This window comes from Malus sylvestris, chromosome 15, assembly GCF_916048215.2.
Source record: "Malus sylvestris chromosome 15, drMalSylv7.2, whole genome shotgun sequence".
Classification (NCBI taxonomy): Eukaryota; Viridiplantae; Streptophyta; class Magnoliopsida; order Rosales; family Rosaceae; genus Malus; species Malus sylvestris.
In genome coordinates this window covers 14,216,669-14,234,124 of record NC_062274.1, presented here as the reverse complement: position 1 = coordinate 14,234,124, position 17,456 = coordinate 14,216,669, and the positions used below count along the sequence as shown (strand labels likewise).

Here is a 17,456-nt window from a genome sequence, read left to right as displayed (position 1 = left end):
TAACTAAATTAAATGTGGACCGTTGGATAACTAAGACCATCTCCAATCCTGACCTAAAACCTAAAAATATTTAGCCCATAAAATTTAGGTTTTAGCCCAGAAACAGATTTTCTACTTCAACCCTTTTGGCCTAAAATTTTAGCCCCAGATTATCAAAAAATGAATTAAGGCTATTTTTTTTAAATTAATTTAAAAAAAAAATTATGTAGACTATCCTAAATTAATTTTATGAACATTTTAACCTAAAAATATTTAAATTCCGATAAATTTTGAAAAATCACTAAATCAATACATGAAAATCATGATAAACCATATAAACTTAAAAAAAAAAATTATTCTAGCCATTGGAAAAAAATATTTAAATTCCGATAAATTTTAAGATTATTCTAGCCCTTGGATTTAAATTTGGACCGTTAGATTTTTTTTTTTTACCATTAGATTTGATTATATTCGATTTAAGCCGTTGGATTCAATAAATATATAAATATAAATAAAAAAAATTGAATGTGGACCGTTGGATTAACCAACGGTCCAATTACCACCACCACCGGATGAAGAAAAGTAACCGTTGGCTACAGGACAAGGTCCACTTTTCACTCTCATCCATGGGTCCCAGCAGTTTTTGTGGGCTAAATTTGTGACCTATATTTACCTTCATTTTAAGTTTTAGGCTTTAGGTTTGGTTTAGGTTTTGGGTTGGAGTGGATTTGGGGGGGGGGGGAAAGGGGGAAAATTTAGGTTATAAGCCACCATTGGAGATGGTCTAACAACCCATTTGAATGTGAGTTGTTGATCAACCAAAAGAGCCAGTGAGCTCAATTTTATTGGCAGACAAGTGGGAGACACACCAATGTGGGTAGGGGCTCCACAACTAATCTTGGCCTAAATATGGCTTTTTTTTAGGTTTTAGGTTCAAATTAGAACTTGGGTTGGAACGGAATTTTTTTTTTGGTTTTTTTTGTGGGGGTTGGGAATAGAAGAGGAATTATAAGTTTTAGGCCATTTTGGGGGGCTTTTCTTGGAAGTGCTTATGCTCAAAAGTATTTAGCATGCAGTGATATCCATCGATTTTGCCCGAGAATTCATCAAAGTTGATTCTTGGTTAACCATTACACCAAATCAGACCAAGCTCCTTGACACAAACTAGATTGGGAGTTTGGGGGTAATCGAACGCTAAATTTCAAGAGCATGGGTGAATACAACTGATCGAACCAGAAGTCCCTACAACAAAATTTTATTTGGGTTTGGCTGAGTCCGTCCTGGATTATATGTACCATGACCCGTTATATATATAGTGGCACAACAATGATCAAGTTTCCTCAACAAACCAAAGAACCTGCTGTTTTCAATCTACAACATTGCTTTAGTATGACAAGAATCAAAAGATTTAAATTAAAAACGACATGGCTATAAATTAACCTATAAATTTGAAATACAAAAATAAATAAATAAAGGCTATAATATGCCTCACTTCATCCATCAAGCTATATTTAAAGCAAACACTACAAATTCTACATTCTAACATCACAACCGATGTAACAAATTTGACTGGAAAAAAACCGATGTTACAAATGTCACCAGAATCTAACACCTGATAATCTAGCACCACATTGATTGCAAGGCCAGTCTGATGACATTCAAGAACCAAAGGTAATCAAATTAAAGAAGCAACTTAGCTAAAGCTAATGCCTTCCCTCATCTTTCCAGTGGCACGATCCGCGAATCAAGCGTTGACAGGATCTGGGGCATTGACATGCCTCCAGACACAACGATTTCTGCATTCAAAGATAAACAAATAAGATACCACATCGATGATAAGTACAACTTCATGGAGATAAAAGCAACTATTTTCCCTCTCTGGTTTAACCCTTCACTTTCCGGATGTGGTAGGTAAATTCAAGCTAAGGGCTCAAGTCTATTCATCCCTGCCGTTTTATTTCTATATGAAGTTGAAGATATAAGCTTACTCACCAATTCCCTCCCGTACGGATAAATTTGGTCTGATAACATCCTTGGTGTTGACCAGGAATACATCACCAATGTAAAGATGGTTCGTGGGAACATAAACACAGCACAACTCCTCATCTCCAGAATAACTCTGCAAAATAATTTTGGAGCCAAGGAGAAATAAAGTCACCATTACAGTCTGAAAAACCAATTATATTTAAAAGCACAAGCTGCACAACATCATTTCATCCGTTGTGTTCTCGTTTTTTACAATGAAAAATTATTACCATACCTGTAGGACAACGGATGAAGTGATGAACCCGAATGCATATTCACCAATACGTGGATGCCTTATTATAGCCACTTCCTTGAAAGCTTGTGTGTTTTGATCTAAAATTATAGGGATAAAGATTATAGATTGGCCCCACGTAATTCATTCATTCAAACAAAGAGGACGAAAATTTCTATAGAACTCACCCGGGGATATGGCAGAACTAATCTGCTTGGAGGCATTGTAGATATGACGAACAAACGGCATTCTTTTGATAAACCACTCACCAAGGCCCAGGACAGATGCACCCAACCATGATGACATGAACACCCCAACGAGAAATATGAATGTTATGGAAGTTACAAATCCAAGACCTAACATGTATATGGAAGTTGAAAGGTCAATTATACATTGTAAAACCAAACCAAAACAGAATCACTGAAAAAGGATGTGTTGACTGTAAACTAGGCATTATATAATGAATCTGAAAAAAACGTGTTGTGTGTTATATGGTGCATCAACATTGACCATACCATATGTGATGCAGGATCCAAGTTAACACATTAGAGTCATAGTTTCTTACGTAATAAATGCAGTTTACACGTACTCTGCAGGTTATAAGTTAGTCTTTACACATGTACTCTCTATGTTACAAGATTAATACAATGTGTCATAAATTAGTCTTTAGAATTCCTAAAGTATATTCATGTGGATCTTTCCAAATTCATTTACCAATTAGCCTATAAAAGGATCTACTTTGAAAGCTTTTAAAATCAGATTTAGCGAAAAGAAGTTCTGGAATTTCTGCTTGTGTGTGAAGCACATGTTGACTTGGAGTGAATCCAAGGAATATTCGGTGTGATGCCAGATTTTTCCTAACTTCTCTTCTGAGATGATTCCAATACACCTTTGTTGTGATGCCAAAGGCCAGAATTAGTCTGGATTTCTCTTTTATTCCCATCTCTTCTTATTGTCCTACATCATATGGCAACATCCTTTGATTCCTTTGCTTACATACTCTAGATCTCATATATGATCACCAGGGCAATTAAGCACCTGTTTCTAAGAATAGGCCAATAAAGCATGCATGTTAAAGAAAGTCAAACTCTAGCTTCACAGCATCTTGTTTTCATTTATCTAAAGGATATGAACTGTCTTTCCTGAAGTCAGATTCTCACAATGAAATTTGTGTCTCTAAGGTTAGATTGAGAGAGACAATAAACTAGTTACTTAGCTCAGCAAGGTCAAATCCAATTACCAAATAACTAATGCAAGTTCGAATAATAACAACGAAATAACGGGGACAAAGGGAGTACATTTCTAAATACTACTTACCAAAAATGTTGATTCCAAGTTGAGCATAGATTGGAGAGAAGAAGCCATCCACAAAGTGAATGAACCACCATGTGATATAGAAAGTGATCGCTATTGGAAATAGGATCACACTGTAAAAGAACAAATAGTGAGCAGCCAATATAATATATATACGAGAAAAAAGCAATCTTGAACAAAGAAAATGTTGACATCAAAGCTAGTATGATATAATATACATGATCTCGTTACTACTGCATCAAATGGATGCACCAAGATAAATCAAAACATACAGGATTAGCATAAATTTACATGAAATGGTCTCAGTCAAGAAGCTAAGTTGTGCATTTCTTGAATTCATGCGAGAGGGTAGTTCTCTATCTTATCCAACTATTACTTTGCCTGTAACAAAACTCCTAGAGCTCAAACAAATGATATACTTCTACGTTCAGAAAGAGGGAAAAATAGATTATAGATACATGCCAACATTCTAAGTTTAAATTCGTATCACTACCAAAGCCTTCATTCTTTCAGAATACCTCATGGCTCAAGCTAATAAACTTAAAAAGTACCCTGAGATCTAAATCTTAACAGTAATCAGAAATCCAAGAACTTGTACAGGTGCAAAAAATTAACGTCACATTTTGACCATTAAAGAAATTTACCCTCCCCACAACATAGAATTGATGGTTTACACACAGGTTCAAATGCAATAGCATATGCACGTGATTTGAACGAAAACAGGAGCCACAAGAAAGAAATATTCACCATCCTGTCATGAACTTTTTTGATGCCCAACTTCTAACAACTTTGGAAAACGTCTGCACAGACATAATTAGAAATCAGAACGATTTTACTGAAGATTAAGAAAAAACGCACAAACGCACAAAACGTGGGCAAACTTATGTGGCAACTTAGGCCATAAAAAATAACAAACTTTTGACTCACTAACCGGTTCTTGATAAATTACTGCGAGACACCTTTAAACTGATTAAAATTAAACGCAACGATGTCACTCAATTTCTTATCGAAATGTCTAGATATACCCCAATCAATTACTTGGAAGCTGGAGGATAGAAATAAAGCCGTACTCGTACCAAAATTTCGAACCAATGAGCGGAAAGTAACACTGAAAATCCAAATTAGCACATTTCAAGTCCAAATTAACTGATGAAAATTTGACAAACAAACCAAGACCCAAATCTGAGTTTGCTTCTGCATTAGCCTCATGATACAGTACATCAAACTAAGTCAAACACAAAATTAGAAATTTAATCACAAGAATCAACCCATGAATCACAATTAACACAAACCCACTAACTTCAATTCGCAACCTATGAAAGAATTTCAGATTTTCCCTCCAATTTTCCTCCATTTTCTCAGCAACCAAACATAATGTGAAACAAAAAGCTAAACCCTAGGCCCATAAAACAGCAATCTAAAATCACCTCGCGGCCGGTGTGGTGGGAGGAGGAGGACGAAGAGGAGGGTTTGGACGATGCATCCTCGTCGCCGGAGTCCGCCACGGGAATGAGAAGCTCGCGATCTCGCGGTTCTCTGTCTCTGCTCGCCATTACAATCGATGACGACGACTTCTCATCGCCCATCACCAGCAGACCCCAAATTAATATACGACGCCGTTCCAACGCCGCAACGCGGGGCCTTTTTTGCCAGTGAAATTCCAGAAGAGCGAAGGACTCTGATTAGAGAGAAGCTCTCCTGATCCTCGTTTTGCTTCGTTTGTATTTTTGGCATTTCAAATATTTTGTTTTTATTAATTAATTTAATTAATTTTTAATTGGGTGAGGATTATGAAGGAATAAAATAGTTAATCCATTTTTTCTAATTAGGCGAGGACTTCAAGGAATTTGTTTGTACCGCTAATTTGAAAATGGGCGGATTAATTAATGCTTAATCTCTATTTGTTTCTCAATTTTGCTGTATGTTGATGTTTGATGAGCTGTGTCTTCTGATGATTGGATGGCAGCATTTTTTGCCCCTCAATTTGGTGTTCTTTTTTGGTAATGAAGTATTGAGATAAGAGCGTTGTTGAATTAGGAGTGTAATTTGGATGGTCTTTAAATTCAACCTCAATTTCGGACTCGAAGAGGATGGATGAGTTCATAACGAGCTTGAATTGAAAATCGATAAGGACGTAAAAAGAGATGTCGAATTTATAATGGTATCATTAGCGTCTGAAAAAGTTGTAGTTCACGTGAAATAGTGTCTTCACTATGTGTTACCAATTTCGACATTATGAGTTTGATACCCCTATTTCTACAATTAAATTAAAGTGGAGCTCAATGTAGATACATGAATAACTTTTCCAAATTAAAAGATCTTATCTTATAGGGGATGTCATTAGTACAAGAACGAAGGGAAGCAAAAATAAATGAACTTAAGTTGGTATTTTTGGTAGAGGAAGGAAAGACATAAATTGGCTTGGGACTTGGACTTGGTCATTTCATTTTCTTGTGATTGTTACATTTTTTAAAGTCTAAAGCAGTTGAAAAGTATGTTTGAAAATTTGTGTGTTGAATTTTGAACATCATATAACATAATTGGGCATCATGGACTAAGCTAGCAATACTAACACCAAACACTCTACCGAATATCAAAAGCATTTTTAATGGTGTAAAAACATCTATTTAGTTGTCTGTCAAACAACAAATTGTTTTTTCATAAAAGTGTTACGGACACAAATACTTTATTGATAAGTATTTCCAAATGACCTTTTATTCGCCAAGTTATAATTTTCTTCTCAGTATTGAAAATCCCTCCTCGTTGAGAGATTTTTGCAACTATAGAGTATTTAGTGGTACTCTAATCTTGTTCTACACTTTCCTATCTTCATTTTGATATGTTATGGATCGAATTTGGTTAAGAAACGATTGAGTTAAGAAGCTTTAAAAATTGCTCAAACTTTCAGCCAAGAGCTCCGGGACACTTAATGAAGTTTTTAACGGAATGACAAAAATAATGGATGGTGGACAATCTCAGGGACCATTTCTATTGATTTACAATCTCATGAATCAAAATGATATGTTATGCAAATCTCAATTACCATTTTAGCGTAAAAGCTTTTCTCAAATAAAAAACAAGTTTAGAAATGAGGCCCAAAATAAAGGGCAAGAAAAGAGGAACCCTAGAAAGGAGGATTTTGGACATGAAACTAGCACCATTGGCCCAATGGGCCCAATGGAGATTTCATAATATGTAAGAAATGCAGGCTGCAGGCTTGAAATGGATGTGGATGAAGTCAGAGTCCAAGGCGAATTTGATGGCTAGTTTCCGCCGATTAGGTTGCTAGTGACCGCCCTTTCTACCAGAGCCATGCACGTAACGTAAGTGGGTCTAGATGACAGACCGTCCTGTAGACTGTAGTTCTTCCACACGTGACTACATAACATTACTTCAGTGCATACCATGTTTAAATCATATAACAATTGATTTTGAGTGAAAACTCTAGAATAGACTGGCGACGAAATACGTAAATGAAAGATTGTATGTGTAGTCAAAGATTAATGACTAAGTATCTAACAGATAAATATTTCAGTGCATACTTTTTAAGATGTTAGATAATTGAAAGTACTTAAGAATGCATGATTAACATGTAATAATATTATCGTGACATCTAATACGTAATTTATGTGTGATACTACTAGGGACAAGGGGGGGTCAGCTGATACTCCGAATTTCGATGAATCTGTATGGATGACTTGGATGCTGCTCTTTTGAAGGTTGGAGTTGCCCTTCTTATGTGTCCTCCAACAACTTGATAAAATGCCTCAAAGAGGAGTTGCCTTCTTATTGTAAAAAGTTCATTGCGTAACCGAATGTAAGATCAATGGTTGAATGATAGCGTGATGGTTTAATTGAGAGCAATGTTTTTTCATTGATAAAGCCATAATGCAGCTTTTTCAAATATGATAAAAGCGCGTCGTGAACAATCATAACTTGTATTATTATTTGTTCTATAAATTATAAACGATGGAACTATAATTTTTGAGTTATTATTTTTTTAGTTTGTAATTTTTTATACACATGATCCTCCGAATAATTTTTGCTGAATCCGCCGTTGAATATTACCACCGTCATGATCGAAGGGCATAAAAGTATTTCTCTACATCCACGACTCTATGATCAAGTAGAGATTAGAGCCTAGGCGTTGTAAACTAATAATTGGAGGAATAAGCAATCAAGAAAATTTAGATGGACGGAAAAATAGTTGGATTGGGAAAGAAGTGGAAACAAACAAAAACGTGTACAGAAAACTTGAGCTACGTGCCAGCTTGAAACTTCTACCGAGTTCGGGCACACAAAATTAGTCAATCTCGGACCCTCTATAACTTGCGCTCCGCAATCGCAGCCAGCCATAGATTCTTGACTTCCATATAATTAGTTTCTAACATTTGTGGAAGCACTAGCTTGCACAAAGGAATCTATATATCTATCTATCTGGGATTCTAATAAAGGTAGAGAGAAAGAAGCGGAAGAAGAAGAAAGATGTTGGAAGGGAAGGCTACGATAAGGGAAGCAGACATGCCAGAAAAGATGCAGATGCAAGCCATGGCTTGTGCTTCTCAAGCCCTTGATCTCCATGACGTTTTTGATTGCAAATCCATAGCCGCCCACATCAAGAAGGTATATACTTCGCGACTACTGATTTTTCTTTAGGGTTGGTTCGATAACTATTTCGTTTTTCAATTTTACTTGAAAATCAATTAAGGAAATATAGCTAAAATAAGTCGAATCTTTTTTCATTTTACAATAATAGTTAGTTTTTTTTTTATTTAAGTGAATTTTAACGAAAAGCTCTTCCTACTGTTTATTTTAACGAGAAATCATATTTTTACACTAAAAGCTCAATCCTGATAATTCCAAATTATTTTTCATTAATTTTCCTTTTATTTAATAGTATTTGCGTTTTCAGGAGTTTGACAAGATGTATGGGAGTGGGTGGCAGTGTGTGGTGGGCTCTAACTTCGGTTGTTTCTTCACTCATTCACCTGGAACTTTCATATATTTTGCTCTGGAGACCCTCAATTTCCTTGTCTTTAAGGCTGCCTCTTCTTGAATTATTTCCACCACTTTCACTCTAGAGAGAGAGAGAGAGAGAGAGAGAGAGGAGTTTTTGTATAAAATGGTAGTGAAGTAGTTTAAGAGTCCCTATCTCAATCAGTGGAGCCTCATAGGCATGCTTCTCATATGCCTCTTTGTAAATTCCTACCTCCTTTTTTTCTTTGTTAATAGTTTGTTTTTTTTAATCTGTGGTTGTATTAGTATATGCTTACAAATGCCGACCCAAGTTACAGAATGCACTATAGAGTTGAATTATAGCTAGCTGTACCGCCAAGAAAGGCATTGGAATTTGCAGCCAGTCCAACTGGCCAAGTCATATAAAAAGACACTGTTGGATGTACTTTATATGCCCCTGGTTGGTTGAGTCAAATATTGGACTAGAGAGAGGTTCACGATTTTAAAACTTAATTTGTCTCCTGATTTGGCTAATTCATTGAAGTGTTTTAGGGTGGTTAATAGTGCTTTCAGATAATTAAAACTTGAAAATGTTTGTGGTGATATTGGTAGAAAAAGTTATAAGCGTTTTTAAAGCATTTAGAATTTTACTAAAAAATTTGACTGGCTTCTAATTAATGAAGTGTTTTTCAAGTAAAACGCTTATAGAGAAAAGTGGCTTCTAGATAACAAAAGCGATAAATACTATAGAAGTGGTTTCTAAAGTGCTTTTTCATTAGACCACTTTTATTTATTATATATATTGTATAGCACATGCATAGACTTTGGTGGCTTGTTTGTAGGGAATAATTTTACTCATCACCCTCAAGATATGATAATACTCACCATTCTATTTTTCATTGTCATATGAGCTTAGATTTCAAAATCTGTGTTGTGAACATACATAAATTTCAAAATTTAAATTCATTCAACGATAATAAATAAGATGGTGACCATTACCAACATTTGAGGATGGTTAGAAAAATACACCCTACATTTAAGTATGTTTAAAATATTTGATTTGAGTGACTATTATTTCCGAGGTATAAGGGGCCCCAAATGAGAGGCTAAGTGGAGGGCTACATTTGGCCAACCCGATGCCCATTTGACCAAATACTGGTTTGGTGAGCTCCATAGAATTATAGCACAACCATCGGTTGGAAATGAATTTTTCGACAAATCAAGCCATTTTTGAACTTTTGGACCTTTAGCCCTCTCAATTAAAGATAACCTTACGAGTAGTGAGCAAAAATGCGCCCTTGCTTGTATAGTGATTTTTACTAACTAATGATGACTAGTACATAAGTTAAGGGCTCATCTTGTAAGTTGCAACTTTACATTCTTCAAATACACTATATTTGTTTGATATTGCTAAACAAATTATGCAAATGTATGCCTCCTCAATCAGTTCATCTAAAACCAATTTTCTCTATATCATTCACTACTTTCTCAACTTCATCTAAAACCAGTTTCTCTGAACGATATCTCTCAAACATTACATATATATATATATATATATATTTTTTTTTTTTGGACAAGACTTACATATATATATAATTAATATCAATTTTATAAGTGAAGATTATTATTTCATTGTAATTGATGCGTAGTCTGAAGTTTCCTGCTAGTTTCTTTCCTCTTTCCCCCCATACCGGCCGGGACGCTGTCGTTTACCAAGTTTAGACGCGAAGTTATTATATTATTATGGACGGCTTTCTGTTTTTGTGGACTGCAGAAAGGTTGACTTGGCTTGGGTATTTCAGTATCATCCGTTCGGCAAGACAACCCGCACTGCCATTTTTATGTTGTGATAGAACCACTGCATTGCCAAAAAGTCCATACCATGACAGCCAATCAAGCCTCCTCTTCATCCTCTTCAAAACTTTGGAAGTACGACGTGTTCTTGAGCTTCAGAGGCGAAGACACACGCAAAGGCTTCACAAGCCACCTTTATGCTGCACTAAAAGACAGGGGATACCAGGCTTATATTGACGAGGACGATCTAAAAAGAGGAGAACAAATAAAAGAGGAACTGTTCCGGGCAATCGAAGAGGCGAGGATCTCTATCATTGTCTTCTCAAAGAGGTATGCGGATTCGAGTTGGTGTCTTGACGAGCTGGTGAAGATCATGGAGTGTAGAGAAAAACTCGGGCGAGAGGTTTTGCCAATCTTCTATGATGTCGACCCTTCACTTGTGAGGAAGCAGGAGGGTTGTCTAGCCGAAGCATTTCAAAAGCACGAAGATGGCATCCATGAAGAGAAAGATGACAAACAACGTGAAGCTAAGGAAGAAAGAGTAAAGCAGTGGAGAGAGGCTCTTACTCAAGCTGCAAATTTGTCTGGCCACCATCTTCAAAACTCGGCTAATGGGTAAGCTTATTTCATCAGACTATACATCTCCTTCTATATCATTGTTAGTTTAATCGGGTTCGTATTATAAAGGAAATTAGATTATAATCCTTAAATAAGATCGACTTTTCACAAAAGTTGGGTATGAGATTAAATTTTGATTTTGGTTATCACCTCAACATTTTTTCATATATCATCTCATATCTAGCTAGCAGTTATTGACTTTTGTTTTGTTTTATTTTGAGTATGAAAAATAGAATATTTTTAATTTAATTTGTATTCAATACTGATAAATGATTACATTGTTTTATTAGTTAGTATCACGTTACAATAGATTGCATCTCATTCAATAACACTTCTTTTCGTTCAAATATGTGCGCGCGCTCCCGCACATATTTTGTGTACTTATACATATGAACCTATATATAAATATATACTGACATAAAAATATATAATGACATATATGCACCTATGTATATATTTTGTGCACCTATACATATGACCCTATATATATTTATGTGCTTATAAATATTTTTTAGTGTATTGTGTATGTGTGTTATACTAGTTTAGGCTTATTAATTGAATTTACCCTTGAAACAGCCATTTGATCTTAATTTACCCCTAAAATTGGTTTTGTCTCACTTTGTCCCTTGAAATTGTTTTTTTTTTCAACTATTTTGTCCCACTTCAACCCATTTTGTTAAAGAAACGTTGAATGCAAGGGTATTTTGGTTATTTCACTTTTTACACGTCTCTTTGTCTTGCCTTCATCTTGCCCTTCAGTGTAGTTGACTGATCTTCTAGGCAAAACAAATTAAGGTTCATGAAAGAAGAGAAATAAATTTAATGATTTACAGGTTTGACTTTAATGTTTCTTTAACGGGATTGGGCAAAATGAGACCAAATGAGTTGAAAATGATAGTTTTATGAGGAAAATGAGGCAAAACTAGTTTCAGAGGGTAAATTGCGACTAAATAACAGTTTCAGAGGCAATTCAATTAATAAGCTTATAGCTTATATTCATTAATAATGGTTTTAACATCTTTCATTTTAAATTGCTAAATTCGATTTGATTAAGTACGAAATTCTAGATGGAAAAATTCAAAAATAATAAATGTAGGCAAAGGTATTTTATATGATGTGGTAATAAATGTTGAATTTTGGACTTAAATCAGATTTTTAAATTCATCTAGATTATAATAAAAGAATGATCTTATTTAGGCCCTATATTATATCAATGACAAACGTAGGTAAAACCAAATATATATTAACTGTATTTTTTTTCCTTGGCCATGGCACAAATTAACCTTAGTACCTTCCTGCACGAAATATATATTAATTGTACATACGTGTGCGAAATATCTTTTTTACATCACGTCGCGCTACATGCGATGTATAGAATTTTGGAAAGGTAAAATGATAGTTATTTCTGATAATGGGGAATTGCATGGCCATTTGTATTTATCTCAAATCAACGTCGTCACAAAATATTTCATACTTGGAGGACATGCAAGGAATAGGGAAATAAATTGGTATTGAACTCTTCATTCATGAGATTCAAACCTAAGATTTCTATGAACAAACGATATGATTATTCTAAATTAAATTAATCTTGTAACATCCCACATCGCCCAGGGAAGTGGATCATGTAAGCCTTATATGTATATTCCCATTTTTACCTAGCATGAGGCATTTTGGGAGTTCACTGGCTTTGGATTCCATCAGAACTCTGAAGTTAAGCGAGTTCGCGCAAGAGCAATCCCATGATGGGTGATCAACTGGAAAGTTTTCGTGTGAGTTCCCATAAACAAAACCGTGAGGGCGTGGTTGGGGCTCAAAGCGGACAATATCGTGCTACGATAGAGTCGAACCCGGGATGTGGTGGAGGCCCGGGCTAGAATGTGACAAATCTAACCCATGGACATAGCTCCAGTTGAGCCTTCATTGAGTTACTAATGATTATGAATTGAATTTTCAGGCATGAAGCAAAGCTTATCAAGAAAATTGTTGACGAGAATATCAGAGAATGGCTGCCCAGAATAACCCAATTAGATGTAGCCAAGCACCCGATTGGAATTGATTATCGCATTCAAGATATTATATGTCATCTTATTCATGGTGGTAGCCCAGATGACGTTGTCATTGTTGGAATTTGGGGGATGGGTGGATTGGGTAAAACAACAGCTGCCAATGCCATTTATAACAAAATTCATCACAAGTTCCAGTTCAAAAGTTTCCTCGCTGACGTTCGCGATACTGCACGTAAATTTGGTCTGGTTTATGTGCAAGAAAAACTTGTTTCTGACATCTTGCAAGAAACCACAAAGTTCCAGATAAACAGTGTCAATGCAGGGATCAGTGTAATAAAACAACATCTTCGACGTAGAAAGGTACTTCTTGTTATCGATGATATTGATAAAGTGGACCAACTAAATGCAATAGCTGGAAATCATGATTGGTTTGGACCAGGAAGTAGAATTATCATAACAACAAGAGATGAACATTTACTAAAGCGAGCAGACAAGACATTTTTGGCTCAGAAAATGAATGAAGAAGAAGCTCTCGAGCTCTTTAGTTGGCATGCCTTCGAAAATTGTTATCCTCACGAAGAATATCTTGAACTCTCAAAAAAGGTTGTTTCTTACTGTGGAGGTTTGCCATTAGCACTTAAAGTTTTAGGTTCTTTATTGATTGACAGGACACAAGAAGAGTGGGAAAGCCAATCGGAGAAATTGAAAAAAATACCTGAAGAAGAAATTCTGAAAACGCTCAGAATAAGCTTTGACGAGTTAGATGTTACACAGAAGGCTATATTCCTTGATATATCTTGTTTCTTTATTGGAATGGACTTGATATATGTCACAAAAATATTAGATGGATGTGGCTATTTTGCAAGAATAGGAATCACTATTCTTTGGGAACGGTGCCTTGTAACTGTTGAAGATAACAAATTGAAGATGCATGATTTGCTCCGAGAAATGGGCAGAAGAATAATTTCTGAAGAATTTCCTGGTCACCCTAAACAATGGAGTAGATTGTGGGATTTTGAACAAGTAACAAATGTGTTGACAGATAAATCTGTAAGTACATTCCCAATACAACTTTTTTATTGCATTACAATTTTTTCTTTTTTGGTCTATCAATGCATACAATTGTTTTTTAACAAAAACATTTATAAAAATTTGTCTAACAAATATGTCCTTCTATGTGTGTAATCATTTTTCACATGGCTAACAAATATGTCCCTCTATGTGTGTAAGCATTTTTCACATGCAAATAAAATAACCTTTTTCACTTAATAACCCTTCGTTTAACAGGGAACCGGAGAAATTGAAGGACTCACTCTAGATTTGCGAAGTTCTGATAAGGACAGTTTCAGTACAGAAGCATTTACCAATATGAAGAAACTGAGATTGCTCCAGCTTAATGACGTAGAGCTTACGGGAGAGTACACATGTTTCCCCAAAAAGTTGGTATGGTTGTGTTGGCTTGGATTCCCTTTGAAGTCCATACCAGACGGCCTTTTTGATCAACCAAAACTGGTTGCTATAGACCTCAAGTATAGCAACCTCGTACAAGTTTCGGAGGGTTCCATGGTACACTTCTTGTTCCGTTTCTATTCCTTTTGGACTTTTTTTTTGGTTTGATGAGATCTTCATTTTGGATTTAATTTCCACATTTTTTTGTTTTGTGTAACAGTCACTTGAGAAGTTGAGAATCCTTGATCTCAGTTTTTCCAGTGACCTAAAAAATTCACCGGACTTTTCAAGGCTCCCAAATCTTGAAGAATTGATACTCGAATTCTGTAAGAGTTTGTCCGAGATTCATCCATCCATTGGTCATCTTAAAAGGCTTTCTTTGGTAAATCTTAAATACTGCGATGCGCTAATGTATCTTCCAGGAGATTTCTATAAGTCGAAATCCATTGAGATTCTTCTTCTTAGCCACTGCTTAAGATTTAGAGAACTACCTGAGGGATTAGGGGAGATGGTATCATTGAAAAAACTTAATGCAAAATATACAGACATAAGACAGATACCATCTTCTATAGTAAGATTGAAGAACCTCGTGAATTTAAATCTATGTGGTCTGAGAGTGTCACCGAAGAGTTTACTTGGCTTAAACTCTTTAAGACAACTACATTTGTCAAACTACAATTTAGTTGATGGTGCAGTTCCTGAGGATCTTGGGAGTCTGATTTCCTTGGAAAATTTGGATCTTCAAGACAATAGTTTTCGTAGACTACCTAGCCTCAGTGGTCTTTCAAAGCTTCAAATGTTGTGCTTACATAATTGCCGAAATCTTTGTGAAATCCCTGATTTACCAACAAATTTGAGATTCTTGTATGCACGTAACTGCACTGCATTGGAAACCATGCCTGATTTTTCGGAGATTTCTATGATAGACTTTGTTCTCAATGATTCTCCCAAACTCACCGAAGTGCCAGGTTTGGACAAGTCATTGAACTCCATGGTAGGGATTCACATGGAAGGGTGCATCAATCTCACTGCGGAGTTTAGGAGGAGCATCCTGCAGGTACCTTTCTCTATCTTCTACATACTCTTCTTTTTTTGTTTCTATCCCACAAACGCACATGTACGTCTATGTGACACTTACATTACATTGTATAGGGATGGACTTCTTGCGGTTATGGTGGCATTTTTCTCAAAGGGAATTGTGTTCCTGACTGGTTCGAGTTTGTCGATGAGGGCGAGGAAGTTGAGTTTGCTGTTCCTCAAAGTGACGGCCGTAATTTTAAAGGGTTGACTTTGTTCTTCATTTACTCGCCAATCTATAAATTTAAATTTCATTTTGCTGTTATCGTTATGAATAAAACCAAGCGTACTGAGTTGCGGGCCTCCATAACGTATGTCTCAGTACCAGATTACTGTGATGGTAAAGACGAATATCTCTGGCAGGGACAATTGTCGCAAGATGTTCTCGATTTGCAAGGTGGGGACAGAGTTAGTATTTACATACAACCTACTCACACTTATGTGGGAGTGAAGAAAACTGGGGTTAATGTAGTATGGGACAAACTTATGACGGAAAATATGCATGATTGGCATTCCCATTTGTATGAATATGATCCACATCCAGATTGGTTTGGGTGGTTGGGTGCTGATGTTGAGGCAGGATCAAGGGATGACGCATCTGGTGACGATTATTCTGATCCCAGTGATGAAATGTATGATTCTGACCCACATACAGATGAGGAATGGTTGTCGGAAACTGACGACGAGGCAGAACCACGCGACTACCTATCCGATGAAGATGAAGATGAAGACTTAAATGAAGATGAAGACGAAGATGAAGATGAAGATGAAGATGAAGACTTAAATGAAGATGAAGATGAAGATGAAGATGAAGAGCAGATATCTGACTCAATGGGCGCATGTGATCGGAGCACTAATCAAATTATGAGTAGTACAGAAGAACAACTAGCAGTAGCAGTGCATGATCATGATCCTCTTGGCCTTGCGCATTTACGTCTTTCCTTGTCTCTTGATACCCTTCCTGCAGGCCGTCATATTCAGCCTCGTTTGCGACAGCCTCACTCTCACTCTCAGCCTCAAACTCGTCCTGAGAATCTCCCAGTACTGTTCCAGCCACAGGGTCCAGCGCTCCGTGAAATTGGAGAGCAGATATCCGACCCAGTGGACGATGATCCTCTTGCGCACCTTTGCAAATCTTTTGCACATCTTTCTTTGTCTTCTGATCATTCATCATCTACTTTCTCAGCCCACATTCAGCCAGACGCCTGACTCTGTTGGCCTTTACCATTTGGAGAGAGTGAAACTGAGAGAGTTGAATAGCTGTACTAGCTAATCACTGCCAAGAAAGTCATTGCATGCAAATTTGCAGCCAGTACCCAGGTCCAAATCGTATAAAAAGACACTGTAAATTAGCTCCATTGTCCTTTCAAAATATTGTATATATATGTATATATGGCATCCATTTGGGTGTATTGTATGGTTCATTTGCCTCTAGTGGCAAAACCAGGAGATTTCCTCAGAGCCTGTTTGATACCCATTTTGCAATTTACTTTTTAGATTTTTTTATTTCACTTCCAATTATATATGAAAACTGTTAAAGGAAAGATAGCTAATAGAAGTTTAATCCTAATGCGCATTTTGCAATAGTTTTTAGCAGTGGGCTTCCCAGTCCACCCCCATATGCCTCCTTGCGGTTCCTAAGAATTATGGTTGAGCACCACCTAATATTACGGTAGATTGTATTCCTCTCTACTTATATAAGTGAGAGGTTTTACGTTAAACATCGAATTATTAGTCTAAGAAGTCGTTGTTATAAGATATTTGATGGTCTTTGTAGTTTCGTGTTCGTTTTTTTCCTTTTTTCTCTCTTTCCTTTCACCTTTCCGGCCGGCAGTATGTCGTTACTCATCTTCACGCCTAGATTATAAGATTGTATCTTGTTGAAGGAGCTTGACTTGGGTAGGGTGTTTCAGAATTACCAGCGTTGCAACAACGCACTGCCATTCAAAAGTCGTGACTGGAACCATTAGTGAATATGATGACAGCTCATGAATCCTCCTCTTCAT

General features: G+C 36.3%; 2 protein-coding genes across 5 annotated transcripts; one reads left to right on the top strand and one right to left on the bottom strand.

Annotated features, from left to right (window-relative positions):
- Nucleotides 1–1,386: 1,386 nt before the first annotated feature.
- On the bottom strand, nucleotides 1,387–5,279 carry LOC126602468 (protein CONTINUOUS VASCULAR RING 1-like). The gene is made up of 7 exons (XM_050269349.1): nucleotides 4,978–5,279; nucleotides 4,298–4,350; nucleotides 3,554–3,663; nucleotides 2,425–2,592; nucleotides 2,240–2,337; nucleotides 1,972–2,098; nucleotides 1,387–1,775 (listed from the first exon to the last, which is right to left on the bottom strand). The coding sequence occupies exons 1-7, from the start codon at nucleotides 5,134–5,136 to the stop codon at nucleotides 1,696–1,698; spliced, it is 795 nt and encodes a 264-aa protein (XP_050125306.1). The 5' UTR covers nucleotides 5,137–5,279; the 3' UTR covers nucleotides 1,387–1,695.
- Nucleotides 5,280–7,891: 2,612 nt separating this feature from the next.
- Nucleotides 7,892–16,956, top strand: LOC126602455 (uncharacterized). 4 transcript variants are annotated; one of them, XR_007616122.1, is made up of 6 exons: nucleotides 8,026–8,173; nucleotides 10,281–10,915; nucleotides 12,873–13,974; nucleotides 14,212–14,490; nucleotides 15,336–15,430; nucleotides 15,526–15,715. XR_007616122.1 is itself a non-coding variant. In XM_050269328.1 (6 exons), exons 2-6 carry the CDS (start codon nucleotides 10,389–10,391, stop codon nucleotides 16,657–16,659), a joined length of 3,879 nt encoding a protein of 1,292 aa, XP_050125285.1. In that variant the 5' UTR covers nucleotides 8,026–8,173; nucleotides 10,281–10,388; the 3' UTR covers nucleotides 16,660–16,956. The 4 variants fall into 4 exon arrangements, 3 of the variants coding, with proteins under 3 accessions (XP_050125287.1, XP_050125285.1, XP_050125286.1); XM_050269328.1 differs by having other exon boundaries at nucleotides 14,594–15,430; nucleotides 15,526–16,956; XM_050269329.1 differs by lacking the exons at nucleotides 8,026–8,173; nucleotides 12,873–13,974 and having other exon boundaries at nucleotides 10,776–10,915; nucleotides 14,594–15,430; nucleotides 15,526–16,956.
- Nucleotides 16,957–17,456: the final 500 nt, after the last annotated feature.